General features: G+C 31.8%; 1 protein-coding gene across 1 annotated transcript in view; it reads right to left on the bottom strand.

Moving 5' to 3' along the window:
- The window catches only part of LOC143232396 (dynein axonemal heavy chain 2-like), a 228,744-nt gene that overhangs the window by 48,682 nt on the left and 156,440 nt on the right, over positions 1 to 23,622 (bottom strand). The window contains 7 exon segments of the mRNA XM_076467790.1: positions 1,302 to 1,446; positions 2,980 to 3,112; positions 6,117 to 6,417; positions 10,818 to 11,033; positions 19,474 to 19,596; positions 20,901 to 21,065; positions 21,319 to 21,415. Coding sequence (XP_076323905.1) covers positions 1,302 to 1,446; positions 2,980 to 3,112; positions 6,117 to 6,417; positions 10,818 to 11,033; positions 19,474 to 19,596; positions 20,901 to 21,065; positions 21,319 to 21,415 — 1,180 coding nt within the window.

Raw genomic sequence — 23,622 nt, 5'->3', positions numbered from 1 at the left:
GGTATTCCACACATTCAGAAATTCTCAGTGCTGTTTGTTTGGTTGGTTGTTTTTTTATTTTATTCAAAGCTATGAGGGCTATGATTGCAAACTGTTCCTAATTTAGCAATGTAGGACTAGAGGGAAGAAAGTTAGTCATTGCTACCTACTGTTAACTCTTGGGTTACTCTTTTACCAATGAATAATGGAAATGAGCGTCACTTATAATGCCCCCATGGCTGAAAGGGTTAGCATGTTTGGTGTAATGGGGATTGAAACCCAAGACCTTGGCCATGCTGGGCTTCTTGAAGTTGAACTCTCACAGACCTCCAGAGACATACAGTAGTAACTGCTGCCTCTGGGATCATTACAGACAAGCTGATTAACGTCATCGATGTGTATAGAATCTATTCTGGGTTCCAATGGGCCAAGGGACTGATGAGTTTGGACACTCAAATAGGGACACAACAATGACCTACTGTAGGAGATGAGTAAGCCAATTATGAGAGAGGTGAATGTAGATGGGCAACATAAATTCTTGGTTCCAAAAATTCTGGACTGCTCACAAAAACCAATGCTGGAAATTTATGCAGTGTGTTGGCTTGCCAAACAAACATAATTGATTTTTTTCTTTCTTTGTGAAAATCAAATAGGTTACACAAAGAACACACAAAATATCTCCAATGGTCATAGTACAGAGAAACCTGTTAGCGAAAGCACTGTCAAGAAAAAGTGATAATATTATCTGAGCGAGGTGCTAAAATACAGTACCAGGAGAGAGGACACATTGATGTAATTGAAGAGTGTCATGAGATAGATATCATAAAGGACAATTAAGTGGAGAATAGAAGAATGAAGCAAGCAAAAAAAAATTAAGACCAATGCTTAGATGGGCAAAGGTAAAAGAAGTCTTGCAGTCAAGTAATAGCACTAGTGTGAGATCAGGTATGTTGTGGAATATATGTACTTAGAAACTGCATAAGGTGCACAATTTTTGAAAATAATTATATATTGTAACACAACTCAGCATTTAATTACTGGGCACACAACTACAGATTACATAATAGATGAAAAAGCCATGGATAAAGTAAGAACACTTCAAATATATTTTCATATACCTCATTCATCAATTTCTAGTTCCCAAAATCTCATTAGAAGCATATTATTTTTAACATTATCTTACACTAATATTTAATATAAATTTGCAGAACATTATAATGCTATAAAGTTATTCACTTGAGTTAACATTTATGTTACATTAAAAAGAACATAATTATGCTATAAAAAATTATTAATCCTAAAGAAAAGCCTTTTCTACTTACTTCCCGAGCATTGTCAATCTTTGCTTCAGTTTTCATGCTAACTGTCAAATGTTCAGCTACTTGTTCAGCTGTGGCCTTAGAATTGTATAAAGCATTAACCAAAACCTCATCATCAAGAAGAGATCCCTTGGCTTCATTTAAAAGTCTGAAAAAGTAACTTTATTTAGGTAATAGGATTTCAAAAAATTGAACTTGTATGTAAAAGATGGAATGAAAATAAATAAAACACGAAGGAAAAAAATGTTGCTCACACACATAGAAACACACACTAGTAAGATGCATTGAAACATCATAAATAGAAGAATCTCTGTGGTTATCAATGACATATCGTCTCCTTCTGAACTAGTTTTTAGTTCTAAATTTCCAATGTTATAACCATAATGTAATTAAATCTATTTTTTTAAGTTCTTCTAACTGATTTTAACATTCTTTACAATTGGTGGTTTAGTCATTTACATTAGCCAAAATAACTTGATTTGCATTAAGCATAAATGAACACACAATGTTTACAAATATATTTTCCTGCTGTGTAACATTTGAACATCTTCTGATTTAAGGTGTGTCTCCAACTTTAATGAAAAAATGTCCATATAGCCAAAGGTTGGCTCCATGCCTTGTTTGTTTATGATACATCCCAAGTACTTATGAGGAGACAACATGCCAAAGCTACTATGCCACCAGTTTTATTGAGAATCTTGAATTAATAAAGTAAAAATCAGTGCTTTAGCACTAACATCACCAAGAAAAGTATCAGTCTTAGTAAGCATCCTTGAAAATTTAAAATAACACATGAATAAAATTTGAAAGTGTTTTTAATATTTATGCATTGTATCAAGAAAAAATCCCTGACTCATTTACGAGTCTAAAAAAAGTAACAATTTAGATTACAAAATAAAAAACATTACATTTGAAATGTAAAAGCTGGACTGACATGTTGCAAACAGACAGAAATTAAAATGATGAGTCTGTTTTAATAATTTTGCACAAACTTATGCAAGGAGTATCTGCATATAGCTATTCCTAGTTCTAACCTAACAGTCAAAGAATATAGCAGTTAGTCAACAAACAGTATCCACAACTAAATTTCGTACTAGCCTTTTTATTAATCAAATACTGTGAGTTAACCATCACTCTTATAGTACACCTTCAGTTTGAAATTATGAAGCAAGTTTCTGTGGCATCTGGTTTGTAAACTCTGAATCTCAGAATTCAAAGTCTACATATGCTAACCTCTAAGTCAGTCCTAGTCCCTACAATTATCAGAAAACTAAGGTGTTTGAGGTTATCTCTTAAGAAATATGTTACACAACTCAATTATACCACGAAACACACAAAAACATAAGTATGTAAACTTATCAAAAACAGAAAATATATAAGAAACATAAAATAGTGCTAGTTGAGGAACATTCCAAAAGAAATAAAGGCTAAATAATAACCCTAATATTTAATTTTGTTATTTCAGTTAAAAATTAGTTTAAGTTACTTAATTTATTTTACAAATTTTATTATTTAATAATGTTAAAATTGAGAATTCTTTACATACACACAAACTAAAACAAAATAACTGATTTTTTTTTACATACTAGAAAGTTGAGATAATGTACTAGTACAAAAATAAAACAGCATATATTGAGAGAAAACTACTGGTTTGTTTATAAATAAAATATGTTTTGAGTACTTGAGTATCTCATCTTCAAGTTCAACTAGCTTCTTCCTGCCAGCAGCAATTCCTGTAGTTAGCTTATCTTTATGATCTTCAAGGTCTGGCCTTTCTTTTCGTACAACAACACTTAGCAATTGAGCTTCTAGCCCTGTGATTTAAAATTCATAAAATTGCAGTAAGTAGTGATTTTCATGCCTGACGTGTGTGTGGTATATAAAGACACCATACACTTTCTACCTTCTTATTTCAGTACAATATGTTTCTGGACTTAATCAGTTGTACTGTGTATGTGCAGCTTTCAAATATAATGTTAAAGAAAACCACCAAGTAAGTTTTGTTATAGTTGTCTTTGTTTCTTTATTATTCTCTGGACATATCACCTGTTCCACTGAGGAAAGTATGGCTGTAATGTTACATGTTGTACAAGAAGCTTTATTCTCTGATGATATCTTGAAACTAGAATCTCTTTTATGTTTCATTGCAAATGCTCAGTTATGTGAGTAATGCTAACAAATATGGATAAATTTGATGTTACCTATTATGCATAGTAAGTTGGATCTAAAATGTCTTGTGGAATTTCCCATTCAATACAGTTTGGAGGCATGATGGTTTTAACCCAATAGTTATGCCAGTATATCACCTAAAAAGTATATACGAATTTGTGTTTTCTGTTATAATAAATTATCCTATAGCAGTTTACAATGTGTCCAGTTTTTTATTTTGCTCTTAGAAACTTAGGTATTTAGAGAAAATCAATATTACTCTTTATTATAGCACAGCAGGAGTATGATTTAGTCATTGTTACTCAAGACTTGCAACTTGGTAACCATGTGAGAGTTCAAATAATATCTGTTCTTAAAGTTTTTTCAGTGCACTTGTATAATTTCAATTTATCAGTGATGTAGTAGACACACTGTGTTCTGGGTAAATTCAACACTACCTGTTAAGTAAGTAATGTCAGAGGTTTGTACAGAAAACAGTTGCAAGTAAGCAAAAATCATCTAAAAATACACACACTATTTTTTTTGTTTTCTGATCTAATGAAGAATGTGCTTTTGTATTTTACATTGTGTCCAGTTTCTTTATTTCTTTCTCATAAACTATGTATTATTGTGTAGTGTATATTTTGTCAGATCTCCTGTTATCCAACACACCCATCCCATCATACAATTTAGAAATAATCAGTTCTACCTGAATATATCTTAAATACAACATGAAAAGTATTGATATTTTGAGCGATAGCAACTCAGTCATTTAATTAAGTAACAATATTTCAAATATCTAGATATTAATAAACATATATTATTTTATACTTTGCACACTGAATTTCTCAAAACTAAAATTCTTCCATGTACGTAAGTATGGCATACAGCATATGAAAATGTCAACTTTTTTAAATTTTGGCATAAAAGTACATTTCATATGCATACAGCATATGAAAATGTCAACTTTTTTAAAATTTGGCATAAAAGTACATTTATTGGAGGAATGTTTTAAAAAATTAATATTTGTTAACATTCCCTTATCTCATAACCAAAGCTCTTAAAAGTTGTAATATAAATTGGGTTTTTTTTAAAAATATAATTAATAATTGAAGAAACACATATAATATATTCACAAGTTAGTTTATGTAAACTTTAGAAAAACATTATAAAATTAAGAGAAAACAGGATTTACAATAATAAGATAAAGAAAGCTGCTGATAAGTTTTATCCATAGCAGAAAACATTAGTTTTAAATTGATACACATTTAACTGTTTGAAACTGTGATAGATAAATTATAAAAATCACATAAGATTATGGCCAGAAATCTCTATTTTGAAGTAGAATTTTGTAATCAATGCATATATTTTAGTACAAGTGTTTTTAAATGTAAAAATGTATGATAGAGATCTTGTTAGATTCTTTAGGATAAATATTAACAGCACCAGTATCATTTACCTCATTTCTTAAGGCAACAGCTACATTATACAATTTTGTTAACCCTAAGTGTACGGGTTAAGCAAATGGTGCATCTTTATATGCAAAAATATTTTACAACTATTTTCTCAACCCAAGTGAGCCGTTTTTGCATATAAATTTCTCAACAAGTGGGTTTCTCGACATCACTGATTAAATGGTGCATCTGTTTTCTTATAGCAAAGCCACATCGGACTATCTACTGAGTCCACTGAAAGGAATCAAACCTCTGATTTTAGCATTGAAAATTCGTAGACTTACTGCTAAACTAGCAGGGGATTAAAGAAATGGTATGGTTAAAGTGTAGATGCTCCAACCATGAACAGTGCCATTCAATAATATATCATGTATTTGTTGAGAAAAATTATCAACATGTCATATTACCCTATATTGCTGATTTTGCAAAAGTTGATGTTAGAGTAGAGAAAATACCTGATACAATAAAAATAGATAAGGAGGAAAAAAAATTTAAATACACATACAGGAAGATGCAGAGATTATTCAAATACAATTTGCAAACTCTATGATGGACAAAATTACTTTTTCTTCATATGAACATCCCTTTCTATTCTTGACTTATTAGACTGCCTTTGGCAGTTTATAAATACTTTAACATTTCTTATTTTTATATATATACAAGTTTAGTACTGTTGGCTTAAAACTTGCCATATTTCATGGGGTATATTTCTTAAATTCAAAATTATATTGAAAAATTATTTCTTTAATACAATGTTAGTTTAATCCATTTAAAGGGAAAAATAAACAATTCTCTCTACTGCTTAATTTATTCATAGTGTAGTCCCAATGAAAATATTCTAATCTCCTTACAATTTTTTTAAACCTAATTTAACAAGAATTTTACAATAACAGTTTGAGCCATTTGTTTCTGAGAATAAAATTAACTGTAACAATTACTTGCTTAATAGAGGACAAATTTAACAAGAATCATTTTATGTACCTAACTTACAAAAGGTTAAAATTAAAAAAAAAGATCCATTTGTGTTTTGAGGCAAAATAATAATATCATTAAACTTGCTTTCTGTAGTAAAAACTAATGAAAAAGAAACAACCTCATTATACTGCATTCAAAGAAAGGGTTAAAAGAACGCTATTTTATTTTTGAAGTCAATAGAAGTTCCATAAATGTTACTTAAAGTATCTTCAAGGATAAAAACTTACAAGATAAAACTTACCTTGTTCTTTGAGGGCAAAATTCACCACAGTAGTTTTGCTAAATATATCAGGAGTATAAATAGGGTTACTAAGTTTAGTAGCTATGTAAAGGGAAAATTCCATGTTGTATTCAATTTCTTTATCACCTAGTCTGATCATGTATACTTCTCCTTGCTGGATTAGGGATCGAGTAAGAATTGGAAACAAGACAGGATCCAATTCTTCATTAATGTTTTCTAGCAATACAGGATTGCCAAATTGAATAGCTTGCTCTAGAACATGTAGAAAGTCAGGCTGCTGTTGATTTATCACCTTTAACTCCTATATAATAAGATTAATATGATAAAAATCTTTAAAAAAATGAATAAAATCTCTAAAGAAGAGCATACAGTTACGGCATTCTAATGTGGGTGTTAACAAAAGTAACTGTGCATGTAGATGTGTTTTCTTTTAATTAATGAATATATATACACATACACATATATATCACACATTATTATTGGTGCTAAGTGTAACTGTGACATAAATCAATACTTTTAGTCTGTGGTGCACAAACTGTGAGACATGCTTCCCAAGGAGGCATGGAAAGTCATGGAAGTGCACAACTATGACTGTAGGAGCATATAAATTACATTTTAAAGTACAAATTTAAAAATAACATAAATATTACTACTATTAAGGAATAATATAGGAACAACTATTAACATGGAAAAATAACATATACAGTATATTAAAAAATAAGTTATAAAGAGTGAAGTTCATAATAAAACATGTATAGACAGATGGATGCAACAGAAAATGTTCTTGAAAATATAAAGATTAAAAGCTATACTATTACATTACCACCATCAGTTTATATGTTTCTGAATATACATATATATATATATATATATATGTATGATCTTAAGTAATAAGCTTAAAAAATGGCACCACACATATTTAGAACAGACAAATAACACAAAGGTAAAAACTATAGAGACATAAAGATAGAATACCAATAAAGGTTGAACCAACAGAATGGTAGGATATACCAACTATGATTTATAAACTATATTTTGCAGGGTTTTTTTTTTTACATGCAATGAAATTATAGTTTAAAAATTCAACCAGATGAAACTGTTCCTAAGAGCTGAATTAACATGTTAATATTGGATATATTTCATTCATCTGAAATTTGTAACTAACTGCCTACAAAAATTTTATGTTTTTAACCTATCTGAATATATATATATATATATATATATTTAATACATTATTTTTGTTTTCTGCATGTCATCACCTTTTCCTGCTCTCCTTTACTTTCAGTATCCTAACCATCCTTGATTTAAAATTTCATGCAGTTGAAATTTTAATGTGCAACCTAAATAATGCAGCAAGACTGTAACCTTACATCTGAACAATAACAGGCATTGTGACACACTTTACTTTATCTACACACATACTGAAATGAACTGTATTTTTCCAGGCTAACAGCTTGAACAGGATGTGGAAAATAAACTACAAGATGCTTCAATGTCTTGTCTAATAGCAACCAATTCATACAAGACTACAAACAAACATTGATTCTTTAAAATTATTAGAAGAAGAAAATGTTAACAAAGACGTTCAAGTTCCTCCCAAAATTACTCAATTTGAATGAGATTCACTTGCTTTATTGGTTAAAAACAAGATAACTGAAGTCACTGTTGCAACTTTGAAATAAGTACACATACCAAGAACACTTTTGGTGTTTCACAGTAACTTGCAAGAGCCTTTGTTTTTCAGTGTTGAAATCTAGCATTATGATAAACAGTACCATTTAGGCATACCTTGCATGCTATTCATCCTTCTAAAGAAATTAAAGAGACCTCCTATATTACAAAAAAACTTCCATACTATTAAACCATCTTCAACTGTTGGAATAAAACAAGTAGAATGTCATACATAGTTTTTCTCTATGATTTTACCTTACTCTTAATACTGAAGAAGATAAAAGATAATCTATTAGGCAATCTAGCTGATACATTTTTAGTCATTCCCTGATAACAGTTTGCATTATAAGCATTATCAAAGACGTTTCTCTGTTTTCATCATAGATTAGTAGCATATGGAAGTTAAAATGTTCTTACACTGGAAATGTATTTCCAATAGATACTTACATCCACTTTCACAAAGCTACCTTGATCTTCTTTTTCCCTCTCCACACTGACAAAAAAGTGTTCATGCTCAGTACACCAGTATATATACCCTATTGATTGTGTGCCATGACTGAATATGTACATAGCATGTAATTATTCTCCACCAATAGTACTGCACCGCCTATACTAGTGCAGCTAATTCTCTCAGTTATTTCTTTTCAATCCTCAGACTTGAGAATTGGTAAAACTCTAAAAGAATAACACTGGCAGCAGGAAGAAAGGGTGGAAAGTGTGTAAGTGGAGATACAAACCCATTGAAAATATTTCTCACTGTAAGAAAATCTTAACATCTAATGCAATCTGGTCTCTGTCTAAGCATGAAGTCAGTCTGGCCCTGACTGGGAAGTGAAAGGAAACAGGGTGGTCCAATAGAAGTGAGTAGAAGTTCCACTGATTGAAGAGTATCCACTGAAAGTAACACATAAGGAACTGAAGTCAGTTTGAAAAACAGATATCTGAGCTGGAACACCTGGCCCTCATGGATGAACAGAAGAAAACAACGTGACTTAAGTGCAATGGAAATATAAAGATAGTCACCTGTGACATTGAATGTGGTCATCCACAGTCCTGAGGAAAGCATCCACTGAAGTTACAGGTAGGACTCCATTGTGAATTGTTGGTTGTGCAGAATGAAATTCAACTTGGACAGAGTCACAATAGATCTCCTATCTCCAACCTTCTTAGGGAACCATGAAAATACAGAAATAAAACTTAAGTTGTATGGGGCAAGCTCATTTGGTGGTCTCTTTGCAAAGCATGTTATAGAAAGTCTCACAAATGCCTGAGAGATGTAGGATCCTGTGGGGATGGGAAGAAAATAGAGAAATGGCAAAGGGGAATTGGGGATCAGAATTGAAGATAGATAAAACCCACAGATCTATTATGAAATGTCACCATACAGCAGAAATGTGAAGCGATCTGGCCTCTAGTTATCTGCAAAATTCCATAGTGGCATGTGTAATAATGACATCTGTCAGCCCAGGTGTGAAAATAATTGGGAAGGTGAGGGCCTGGGCAAGGTGAGAAGGTAAGATAAACATGTGGCCAAAGATAACAAGGAAGAATACAACTCAGCAACATCACTCTTGGATTCCAAGAAATTGGGTGACTGTCACATACAGTATTGCACAGGAAGGATGCTTCACACAGATCCCATAGGTATGAATGGTGGAGATGCAGCCATGCAAGTCATACTTCTCTCTCCAACAAGTCCCAACATCATGAAACAAAGGATGGAACTGAAGTGATGTTAAAAAATGGTCAGGAAAGCAATGAAAGGCCTCTGACAATAATTGGAGGGATGACAGGTAAAGTAAAAGGAGTAAAAAGGAAATCTTGAGAATTGAGCCTGATTGAAATTAACAGTTGCTCCCATATTCAAACCCCAAAGGGGAAGTAGAGGATCCAATTTTTGAGAATCCAAATATGGATTTCAAGAGTAATGGTACACCAAAGTATCTTGGTCTGACAAGCAAGGGGAACAGACCACACCAATATCCAACTGAAGTTGGTCTGAAAATCTTTGAGCAGAGACCATAATGCTTGGTGAAGGGAGAAAAACATAAAATTCAGTAGAAGGAATTTTACCCAATAAGGAAGAATAGCAACACAAGTGATAGAGTACACATATCAAATACCATATACCTGGTTAATAAGCTGTAAAAAAGGGGTGGAAGATGAAATCTCTTGAAGAGGTGTAGATTCTGACTGACCAAAATAAGAAGATGCCATAACAAGAGTTTAAATGGTCTTTTCTCTGATTGTATTCTTACTCAGAAACATTGTCAGGTAAAAAAAGGAAGATATTACCAGCCAAATGTATGACTAGCTCCCTGCAAATTAAAACCTGTACCAGCAGTATTATTGCTGTAGTAGGAACTCCCATATTCAATAAAATGAACTTCAAATTTATACTAAGTTCACTTAGATTTTGGGAATCAATATCTAATGCAAAAATTAAAAATGTTAATACAATTGAATGCAAACACAGAAATTGAAAACTGTGGAAAAACTGTTGAAACTTTTTTCAAATGGTAAAGAAGCTCAATCAAAAATGGTAACCACAAACAGAAAAAATTGCACATTAAAATGATGTAGTGCCAATTGAGAGAATGAGGACTGAGTGGGAATAGCAGAAGAGTTAGCTGTGCAAATATAGGAGGTGCAATACTATTGGTGGAGAGTAGTTACATCCTATGTATATGTTCAACAGTGACACAAAAGTGGTGAGGTATATAGACTGGTGCACCAAGTCTGAAAAATATTTTAGAACGGTGCTTCAAGGGTTGATAGATGAATACCCATTAATATGTACTTTTTAGGTATTAAAGATCAATCTTATTTAAAGTCATATAGAATAATTGTAATATGACTATATTTATGAACTTATAAGACTCAAACTGCAACCTAAAACACCAGATTATCATACTCTTTTTTGATATACAAGTATTTGTTACTGTATGTACATAAGGATTCCTAATGAAGTGATAAGTGCATTTATATATCCTTTGTATATGCTGACTTATTAATTAGACCAATCCATACTCTTTTTTCTTCCATGTTACGTATCCACTTGACAGCTTGCCCCTGTGGATCCACAATAAGAGGACAGCGATGGGCCTGTGTGACAATAATTCCATTTTCTGTTGAAAAAGAGTCATAATGTAAGCCTCCAAGGTTCCATTCACGTACAGTAGTTGGACTCGCCAAGAAGGATGAGGGGTTGAAGTTAGGACTACAAGGAATTCCTAGAGCACTAAGCTACAAAACAGCATAACTGTCAATCATAAAACCTATATTTTATAAATTTCTAAAACAAATAAGTATAATACTTTTCTTTCAAAAACTTCATCCTATACAAACACATAACTGTCTCAACACAAGCTCGGTCAAATTGACCGACCACATGATATCTTTGTGCTAATTCAAAGTCTTTTAGATTTAATCCTTTCAACTTGCAATATAGTGTGTATATCTTCACAAAATTTGGCACTCTTTGACTTAAAATTACAAATATTTCACATGTGACTCCATCTACACTCCTCTAATGAACTATTATTTTAAAGTTTGGCAGATGTTAGTACCGGAGAAATATGGGAAGAAAAGGTGGGAAATGAGAGAGGGGTAAGCTCCTATCAAATATACATTTTCAGTATATGGAAATTATAACTTTCAATATAGTACTTCTTTTCATAAGAAAAGCTAGATGAGAGAATAATATATAAAGATTAGAAGAGGAGAACTGTATAACTTCTGAGTCAGGTATACTCTTTATCCACCTGGAAATGTGAGATACACAAAGACAGAAATTGAGAGAAGCCCATCCAAGAGGGAGATGATGTGGCAGGAAAATGATCCTAGTCAGAGAAAGATATTGTAACTTAATCACACAATAAGAAAGATGGGCAAACAAAAAATACACCCATTGGTACAGAATAGCTAGAGAACACTGGACCATACTGAGAAAGTCAGTTACATCCAAAACCTGTTCATGGGGTACCAATATCCAGATAAGGGTAGGATAAGGGTCATACCATCTTATCCTAAAATCCAACACTGGGGGAGTGAGATCCACTCTGATTCCCTTGTATGATTCTAGGATTAGCTCTGGGTTATTAATTTGGGAACTTGACATCAGTATTAAAAGGATATCTATCACATGTAAACAACTCCTTAAACCACGAAACAGGCCAGAATCATCCAAATGGCAATAATAACCCCATAAGAGGAGAGAACATGGAATAAACAAGGACAGAACCAGAACAATCTAATGAACTGTTACTGTGACCCACAACAAAGATATAAAAGATCAATGGGAAAAGATAAACAAAGAAGGTAGGAGAAATTGGAAGAGGGCAGGAGCAGATAGTAAAACCATGGAAATCAAGACTGACCTAGCCAATAAAGAGGACATAACAAGGTGTTTAGTAGATGAGAAAAATTATCTGATGAAGTAATCAGATGTGTGGGTACATGTAAAGATACTTGAATGTCCAATACTGGCTGAAGGCATTGACTGACAAAGTCTGGGGATGAGGTATGGGCAACCATTAGAGGTAATTTGGTGTTAAGGGCCACAACAAAATAATTCACATGGGGAGAACCTCATCAATGGCAAAGATCCCTGAAAATGAGGGGATCTAATAGCCACTCTGTGGGATATATACAGTTGGTGTGCAAGCAGCCAGCACATGACTCACAATAAGATGAATGTGATGTGCATTGGCCAAGTATAAGAGGCCTAACATCTGAAAACAGATTACTAGATTGTTTGCCCCCATTGGTGGTTGGCATGAGCTACCACTGTAGAACTGTCAGTATGAGCTATCACAAGAGAATGTAAGGTAAGAAGATGGAAGTAATGCAATGTTTTAAATATGGCTAGAAGTTCAAAAACGTTGATGTGCAAGGAGTTTTTGTCCTCAGCCCAATGACCCAAAACTTCCTGATTATTTACCCATGCTCCTTATCCCTGAAGGGATGCATCCATGAAAAATATAGATCTGGACACAGAAGAGGAAGCAGCAAGCTCTTTAAAAGACGATTCCAAGCAAGGTTTCATTAACCATGAAATGCCTTCTAAAGAGATCCCATATTAGGATGACAAGTGATGTTACTGATGATCACACACCCATAAGCAATAGAACCTTGTAAGCAGTAAGAAACTGAGGCAAGAGGGTGTGGCAAACCAACAGGTCTACTGAATGAAGTTGCAAAGAAGTAGGGTTTAATATAAAAAAGATTCCCAAATAGATAAGAAATTAAGTGACTCTAATGAAGAACTTCTCCAGCTTGATTAACCAGCCCATCCAAACTGTCTATTATCATTGGCCAATTTCTTTTCAGAATGACCCAGAAGTAGCCAGTTGTCCATGTAATAATGAGATTGTAGTCCCAAAGCATGGAGATGATGAGCCCAGACTACTCAGCAAAGTATGTAAGACACCGAGGCAAGTCTGAAGAGAAGAGCCTGAAATTTATAAACCATTCCAAGATGGACAAGTTAAAAGTAAGGATGAGGCTAAGGTAAAACTGCTATATGCTGGTGAGCATTGGAAGTATCAATTTTGGTCATCCACAACCCTAGTGAAAATGTCTATCTCTGGATGAGAAAAAGACCCCATAGTGAACCATGATAGTGAAATATATTTTAGGCAAAATATATTGATTACTGGCCACTAATCCCTGGTTTCCTTGAAAACAACAAAAGGGCAAGAATAAAAGCCCGGAAAAGATGGGGAACAGATTCGAATGCATGCTGCAATACAAATTCCCAAACTATTTCTGATGGATACTGGTTTATCAAAAGACCTCAAGAAGGATGGAAAGAATTGGGATATGGAGAGACAGGAGGTAGGGAAAGAAATTGGACAGTGAATCCTTCAGATAAAATCTGAAGCTCCAATTAATTGCTGATGAAGGAACACCAGTAATGAAGACATTTGAACAGTTGAGCTACCACCAGATCTGAACTCAATGGATTATCACAAGCACTGGTGACAATGGGGTGTGTCATTGGGCTAAGCAACAAAAAGAAATACCACAAGTGGAACAAACAGGCAAGGGCTGGGAAGGAGAAGAATGGAAAATGGTAATTGGAGGTAAATAAGTCTCTGACTGAAATAAATGGGCTACAATATCTGTAAATGTGGATTGTGGTTGGACCAATGTCACCCAAGGTTGTATAATTTCCAGGACTGCCTCAGAAATGGAGCTATACATAAATTCCTAAGATATGTCAAGATTAAATGAATGTGAGCCAATATAGCATCATGACCCATAAGATCACAACAATAAAAAAACATGAAATCCAGAGCCGAAGATGATATGCGAGATAAAGTGAAGGAGAGAGGGGCAAGAGTATCTTCAGAAAACCCTGCAGGATTTCTGTTGAGAGCTTCGGATAGGTGTATAAAGGAGAAATAGCAAAAGAGATTGGTAAGGGTAAGACACAAGCAAGAACACTGAGCATGGGTAAGATGGACAGATGATTTGTGGAACCACCACTAAAATAACCAACAAGCAACCTAAGAGCTGTTGGTCTAAAAAGGGATTGTCAGCATGATGGTAGGAAAGTGTCAACCAATCTGAAGTTTGCAGTTGGTGTGGAATGCTAATCTCCTTACTTAATTATCAGGCAAAGTGATCAGCATGAACCCAAATATCAGGTGAGGGAAGAAAAACTAAAAAGGGGTGAAAAGATTGGTCATGCAATAAGAAAGGACATGATGCATAACAAACAAGAAAAAGGGATAAAACATCATAAACCTGAGACACAAAATCCATAAAGTTTGCACTAGGACCCATAGAATCCTCGGGTTGAGAATGGGAAGGAAGAAAAGCAGATAAATCCACCATAAAGATGCCCACTCCTGAGGTATGAGAGAATATGCTGATCACTGGTGTAACCTCTGAATTGATAACATTAACTTCATAATTCATTCCACAGAAAACTTCACCAAATCCAAGTTCAATAAATAAATTCAACAAAATTTAACAGACACTAATAAAAGAAACACGTTGAATGAAATTACATTAACATAAAGACAAAATCTGGAGGAGGAAAAGACGATCAGTCTGCACAGAATCAGCCTTTTCTGAAAGAGCTTGGACGTTAACCAAAACAAAATTGTCTCATGTAGTGTTCAACCTCCCAGCATATAAAAGCAGATAAACCCACCATTGGGTCGCCCACATCTGAGGCCTGAGAGAAAATGCTGATCATTGATGTAAGCCCTGAAGTTATAACATTAACATCAGAATTCACTGTACAGAAAGGTTCACCAAATTTGAGTTCATAAAATAAAGTAACTAAAAGTAACAGATACTAACAGAAGAAAGAGGTTGAAAGAAAGTACCTAAATTAAGAAAACAACTACTTTGTGAGGAAACAAAGTCGAACATAAAGAATTAAACAAACAAAATAAAACATGTCTAAAATCAAAGTCTGCCAAACAAAGAGTGATAGTTTGGTAGAGAGAGTCACATGTATCATGTGAGCATATCTTGCTCCTACTGGTTAGGAAATGATGCATGATGTAACTTGTGATGACGAAAATCCCACTTGAAGTAAAAATGTAGCTAAGTACGGCTGGTATGGGTATTAACATTTTTACCAAAATCTTCAGATTAACAAAGAAAATGACCTAAGAAGGTCGAAATGTTGTTCTCTGCTTTATTTTGGTAAAAGTGTTAATATCCATACCAACTATTCTGAAATACATTGATGCATGATGAGAAGCAGGTGTCTTATGACATGTGTAAAAAAACGATCGATTATAGAGAGCAGCACTAAACAAAAATAGCAAATATTGTATGGGAAAATAGTATTTTTAGTGAAGTATTTTTCACAACATAAAATAAAGTTTTGTCCATGAATATATTGAGTATTTGTTTAGTATCGTCCTCATCTCAAAAATTTCAAATTTCCTTTCTGTAATCCCTAAAATCTCCTTTATTGTTTCAAATTGCAACATGAAACTATATTAGTTTATCCTAAGTAGATTTAAGCTTGTAACAGTATACATCTATCTATAATTTTACATTTTATTGTCCTTTTGTTTGCCTTTCGAACCGTATCTAACTACTATCTGAGTCATTATGAATCGTAAATTATTCAGGGGTACAGTTACAACAGAATGTGTTTGTACCCCTGCGTCGTGAGTAGTTTTTTCCTCATAACTTAAAAAGGCGTGATGATTAGGATAATGAAAGCAGAGTATTTTATAAATAACATACTAACACACATCTATGTAAATTTGTATGAAACTTAAACGAAAATAAACTGTTTATAAACAAATAACCAAAAATAGGAGGAGCAGAAAGTGTTCATACATTTCAGAATGTGTGAAAAAAACTGATATTCCCATAAAAATTTTGTTTAGTTTGGCGAATCAACTACATTATACCATTCCAGAACTAGACACTGGGTTCATAATTATTGGAATTTAGCCAGCAAAAAATGTACTTCTGGCAATTTAGTGCTGTCTCCGTCATTATCTGCTTGGTCATCATGGCGAACAGGAAACAACTGTCCAGTGATTTAAAAAACCGAATTATTGTAACATACAAGTCTCGTGAGTCTCTTTCCGGTATTACTACACAAATTAATATGCCCAAACCTACTGTTCAAAGCATAATTGCCAAGTTTAAGCTTACAGGATCAACTGCTAACCTCCCTCATTCCGGACGCCCAACACAAAATTCCAGAGAGAAACAAAAAGAAGATTCTCAGAGAAATTAGTAAGAGCCCTCGTTTAACACGTAATGACATACAGAAACTGGTAAGGGAAACTGGGGTTGAAGTAAGCACCTCTACAGGTACAAACATGTTAAACTTTCTGGGTTCAAAGAATGTTGTCTTCATAGAACTCCATATTTGAAGCCTGTTCATTTGGAAGCACGATTTGGGTATGCAAGAAAGCATGTTGATAAACCCTTTACCTATTGGAAGAGTATTTTTTGGTCAGACGAGCCTAAAATCGAGCTTTTCAGCCACAATGATGTTCGCAATATTTTCCGTAAGAAGGGGGAACGAAATCATCCAAAGAACACCGTCCCTGCAGTTAAACACGGAGGTGGCTCGATCATGCTATGGGGTTCCTTCAGCTCTTCTGGTGTAGGCAGCCTTCATCGCGTCAACATAATCATAAAAAAAGAAGAGTACATTGATATATTAGGCACTTATATCAAGAATGATGCTCGGAACTTGTAGCTTGGGCATCGTTGGATCTTCCAGCACGACAATGACCCTAAGCACACATTGAAATATGTGTAATCCTGGTTGCAGAGGAACCATATAAGCATTCTGGAATGGCCATTGCAGTCACATGATCTCAACCCAATTGAAAATGTTTGGCATGAGTTGAAGACCAGGGTTCATCAGCATCATCCAAAAAACTTGCAAGATTTGGAGGCCTTCTGTAAAGAAAAATGGAAGAAAATACCGGTCGAGTACTGTCAAACGATCATGCAGGGCTATGAGGAGAGATTGCGTCAAGTAATTCACCTGAAAGGCTACACAACTGATCATTAAAGTAGACGCACGAACACTTTCTGCCCCTCTTATATTTGGTTATCTGTTTATAAATTGTTTGTCGTTCAATTTACATAAAAATTTATGTAGATGTGTGTTAGCATAATATTTATACTACACTACGCTTTCATTATCCTAATCGTGATACTTTTTAAGTTATGAGGAAAAAACTACTTACGACGCAGACGTACGAACACTTTCTATCGTAACTGTACATGCAGCTTATATCATGCTATCAAATTACATTTCCCATGTACTGCTTGCATGCGTGTCTTGTGAAACATTTTTATCATATTATTATTATTTATTTTACCTTGTATAATTTAAACTAACTTAAGAACATTCTTATTTTCACATTTTAGTTACTTTTACAATAATAAATGAAGAATGAACATGAAAAACAAGAAATATAGTACTTACCCATTTTTTTTTCTTGCTGTTGATTGTTGAGTACATTTATGCTTACTTTTTATACACATGGTAGTTATCCACTAAATAATTTTTATTTAATTAAATATTGCACTGAAGATCATTGAATAATAATATATAAAAAGCAGACAATTTCCCCTAACTCTCACAGTTTTGCTGGCTTTCTAACTGTGTGGCAAGACCCATTACAAATTTGTCCAAGCTAGTCATTAAGGTTCTCATTGAAACACTGCTTGTACTCTTAGTGAAACTGACTCTTATCTGTTCAGAACACAAAGTTATACAGTATGTCATTTGAGAGATGAAAACCTTGCCTTTCTATCAGTTTTATGTAGTATGTAATTAAATGTAACAGAGAACTATTAACATATCCTGAAAGAGAGAATGTGATAGGAGTAGTCTGACTTTCTATTGATAGTTCTGTAACCAAACAAAATTAGAGGCAATAAAAATCATGGTTTGTCTGAACAATGATGATTCTATAGAGAGTAATTAAAGTTTAATTTCTTACTCTTTGAAGGGGTGTTGGAAAAATTAGAGAATACAAGATGCCTAGAGAAAATATGTCACATGTATCGTACTAGGAGAAATTTATGATTTTTTAAAAATATTTCCTTGTAGAATTAAATACTTAAAGCTTATATACTACTAAAATATGGATTATTAGCTAAGACTTTATGCTACACTCATTAGTATAATGCAGACACAAAGTTATTCAATAAAATTTTGAATATAAGATTGTGAAACATTCTGTCATGCATTGTAAAAGATACCTAGGAATAAAGGGTTAAGATAACAAATCTTGCACAATCTATCACATATTTTGTAAAAAGCGTTTAATGATTTTAAGGTGTATAAAATTTTTAAACATGCCAAAGCTATAACAAGTAGTCTGTAGTATCTACTAACTGATTTTCCTTGTGTGTGAAATAACTAAGAAGTAATGAATAAAGCAATGTTTCATTTACAAATTAGTTTGTCAACATGCAAAAGTTGAGTGATTTGAGCTAAATAGAACTGATTTAAATCATTCAATAGTAATAAATGTTCTCCCACTATTAATTAAATGTTTAGAATTTAACAAAAACTCCAGAATGAATCTAGATTCAAACTTGATGATGAGGAACCCACTTTGAGACAATAGTATACAGACAGCTTAACAAGATAATGAAAACTTTTTATTACAAGTATAACCTTGTAACAATTGTAAAAAATTTTGACAAGATTTTGTGATCATTATGTTTCTGATGATAGTATTAATTTTAGAACAGAATATGCAGTTGAATTACGTAAAAAGCGTGTTAACTTCAAGTATGAGGGGAATAATTCATGAACAAATAGTGCATTCAGAATTAGATTTAAAATTCTTAAACTATTTAATAATGTTACATTGTCATATAGATATGTAGAAGTAAGATAACCTTGTCTATTCCAGTTATGATAAACAAATCAAATGTACAAACTCAAAAATGTCTGAATATTATAACAACAAGAGGTAATTACTTGAAATTTACACAAAAGAAGGGCCATGAACATTAATCATTATTTAGTATACCAGCAAGAAGATAAATATATAACATTGAAATAATATATTTAACCATAAATTTAAGATCAGAAAAATAAGGTTCAGAAACTAATTCTTACAGGAGGGGAGTACCCTATTCTTTAAATTATGATATTTGAATTTGTATACTTTGAGCCAATTTTAAACAAACATTATAAAAATGTATATTTCACCTGCATTAACCACTGATGAATCAGTTCATCACGATACTGTGAAAGAAAAGGTCCCAAGAATGACAGGAAACCAGCAGCAACTAAACAGTCTCCAACCAAGAGATTTAATGTTTCATCCAGATCCTTTAGAATCACAAGTTTTACATATAGCAAGTGATTATTATAAGGTAAAAGGGTATATATTGATAAAAAAATTCAAAAACACACACTTGTAACTCATGTTTAGTTTATATTTGCAGGGTGTATTGGCATCAAGAGTATTCAATGTGTTAAGAAATAACATAAATCAAGGACACGCACACAGCCCACACTTATTTTATAATATCAGACAATGAATAACAAAAAGTGGTAGGTTACGCATGCTTGATGATTATTACAAACTAGCACAGTATATAAAAATAATGTTTATTTACATTAGCAAAAGTAACAAATGCATATACTTGCATGTGGCTCTGTTTGTTATAGATTATAAAGGTGTACAGGTAAAATAGCATGATGTCTCATGTTTATTGCAAAATTACCACTTATAGATTTACAACCAACTACCAAAAATTTTAACAATAGTATATTAGGATATATTTCTAGGTCTTGAAACAAACTCTAACATTTATTTGATGCATTGTAAGCACAGCTATTTATTGTAAATATTTAACATTTAGAAGAAAATATAAAAACAAAAACAGCAGATACAAGAAAAATTAATTGTCATTTCTGAAACTAAACTGTAATAATATGGGTTTTGGGAATGCAATAAAAAAAGAAACAAAATCAAAAATGGTTATGCCATAAAAAGTAGTAAGAGCTTAAGAGTGAAAGTAGTTTGTAGAATTTATATTATATATCAATCAAAATCAATGCAAAATATTTCACATATTACATACTAAATAACTTCCAGCAACACTTTTTACTTCAAAACCCATGACTAATTTCAAGAAATTCCCTAAAATCAATAGTTTTATTAAAATTTTGAGCAATTTTATAAACACTATCATGACATTCATACATACTGAGGTATTTTACATAGAAAATATTTATATGCATATCATTTGCTTTAAGCAATGCCAAAAATAATGATTAATAAAAACATAGTTTCCAGTTAATTATATATATATATAAAACAAAAATTTCAGGGAAAAATATTTATTTCTTTGAATTAGTAGCAATACAAAACAAAATAGTTTTAACACAAAGGAATGATAGGATGTTAAAATAACCAAATGTTTGATAAGTTTTCTATTTATACAATTCTATGTGACATAAAGTACTTAATATAAAATATACAAAAAATATTTCATTGTTTATAAAGACACCTACATTTTTACAAATATCAAATGATTTATTAAACAAATATATATCAGTTAAAAATGACTCCACATCTTATGACAGTCTATACTAATATTACAAGTATAAGATTTAAAGCAACCAACCATCACATTTTCCTCCCAGCGTACTTTTTCTGAAGCTAGTCCATCCACTAGCTTATCAGCTCTGTCCAGTTTAATTACTAACGTCTCTGCCTTATTTCTCAGCTCTTCTTTCTGTGCCAGCTTCTCTTCATACTGATACTTCAGTGTCTTAATTTTATTATTCAACTAATAGAATCATGAAAAGTTGAAATAAGAATTTAAAATTTTGAAAATCCTAGAATACCATCACAAATATCAAAAAACATCCTCATTTATAGAGAGTATACCCTGCATATTGTCGAATATTATACATTATTATTCAATAAAAAGAAACAAGTCTTCAAAAATATCAATACTTTATCTGGAGTCCAATTATAATATATATATATATATTTTAAACCTACCATTAAAATGTATTACACTAGTATTGTGTTAATACCTCCAATAGTTTATTTTTAGCTTCAGATAATGCTGCTTGTTTTTCAGCCAACTGAGATTCTGCTGTATATAAGCGTTGTCTTTTGGGTTCTACAATCCTAGAATAAGTAATGTAAATTTATTGAAATTAATGACAGGCTAAGTGATCAGAACACAAAGATATTACAGTACATTATTTAAAAATAGTGAAAATATTACTTAAACTCAAACATTTATCAAACTTAAAATCCCAGTTAAAACAATAAATACAAACCTGAGAAATATTTTCATATTTGTGAAATTATGTAAAATAATTTAAGATATGTATCAATTCTTTATTCCATGTATAAATCTGCAGCCAATTTGACTTTGTAAGTGTAAAAACAACAACAAAAAATTTAATTCTTTGGAATTGTAGGCATATACAAGGGCCTTAAAATTTGGAATGAATCAATTATGAATAACTTCTGAGCAGTAACTGGTAAACTGAACAGAGCAATGAAAATTGTATAATAAATAAAATTATCGCACAATTAGCTTTAGCCTGAAATCAATCAGTAAATAAAATAATACAGTAAAATTATAATGAATATGTTTAGGTTTATAGTATTCAAATTTAATGGATATATGAAATAATCCTTTTTAAAAATTGAGTTACAAAGATCTAGTTTTAAAGACTTGTCAGTAAAGTATAAATCTTTTAATAATTAATCTGTTGAGGTACAATGATTATAAATAATGCTTTTGACAATAAATACTTTAATCAGAATTTTATTGTAATCTCACAAGAATGTATTAGTAAGAAGTATCATATTCACAAATAAATTTTTGGTTGAGACCAGCTGGATACATTGAGTTATTTCATGGTCCTAAGGCAGAATGATTACTGTATTTGTAATGATAAAGTTCTTGTTGCACTAATCAGAATACATTAGTTATTTTTTGTCATTAGGTTTTATTCAGTCAATGATCACTAACACTTCTTTCAGCACTGTTTCTAGATTGATTCAAAAGTCACATACTAAGTTTCATAGTGGCATGAAAAGATTGATATAATTCTACATGATTTTAGGAATTTTACAGGGATTAAAGGAATTAATAAGTATTTCAGATTTTCATCACAACTTTAAACAAATATTTTATTAAATATATTTTTTATTCTAATTGCCATCCAGATGCAAGATAACCTATTAATATTAAAACATGGGCCACAGATAAAATTAAACTCTTGTATTTATATAATAGCATGTCTTTTCATTTTGGAACTACTATTTATGATCTGACAAATGTGATGTAAACTGTAGGCACAATGTTAGGTAAAGAACCAAATTTCACTATTATGAGGTATCACATAATTTAAAAACACTCTGCAATTCATCAACTGTCTAAGAAAAAGCTACAATGATGAAAAATTGAGCACTATAGATTCTTAAACATGGAACTTATAAACTATGCTTGTAGTAAAACTTATGTGTGCTGAATTCTGCAGTGTTCACATTATCTTTACAAATTATACATTCAAAATGTAAGTTGTACAAAATAACATAATATTACATTGACATATCAACTGTACACATTTCAAACTAAAACACACTAAAGTACATTTCACAAATGTATATTTTGTTTTTATTTATTTATACTTTAATAAAAACAATGTCAAAATGTATTAGTTAATATAAAAATTATAAAACTAAATATTTTTACATACCAAAAATATTCAACAATTAGAAATCATTAATACTTTTAGCAAACATTCAAAAATTCAATAAAGCAGTAATGAACATGGTACTTTTTATTAAAATGAAATGACAGTAATAGCATTTTGCAGTTTTTAAAACTTAATTTTTAGTAAAACTCAATTAATTAGTTCAAACTAATGAAGTTTAAATGCCTTTTTCACCTATAACCAAATTGTTGTGAACTTTCATCAAAACTAACATTCTGATATTTTATGATATTCTATTTTATTAAAACTTAGTTTTACTAAAACTCAATACATTAGTTCAAAAGTAAAATAGTCCAAATTTCACTAAAATTTATTAGTTAGATTTAAATGCTTTGTTCATACTTATATACAATGTATACATATTGAAATAAAATTTAATAGCTTTCTACTTAAAATACATATTCATGTGCTTTCAGCAAAAGCTGATTTATATTTTCCAAACTAATGCTCATGTTTCATAAAATTTCATCAAATGTATCTATTTGTTTTAAACATTTCAGTATACATTACCACAAATACAGATAATATCATTTAAAAGAGATAATTTTTTTTTTCTGACTGACTGCTGATCTAGTAAAACAATAGTTGGTAGCAGCTATG

This window comes from Tachypleus tridentatus, chromosome 1, assembly GCF_004210375.1.
Source record: "Tachypleus tridentatus isolate NWPU-2018 chromosome 1, ASM421037v1, whole genome shotgun sequence".
Lineage (NCBI taxonomy): Eukaryota > Metazoa > Arthropoda > Merostomata > Xiphosura > Limulidae > Tachypleus > Tachypleus tridentatus.
The sequence above is the reverse complement of the archived record's forward strand: the minus strand, read 5'-3'. Positions and strand labels throughout refer to the sequence as shown.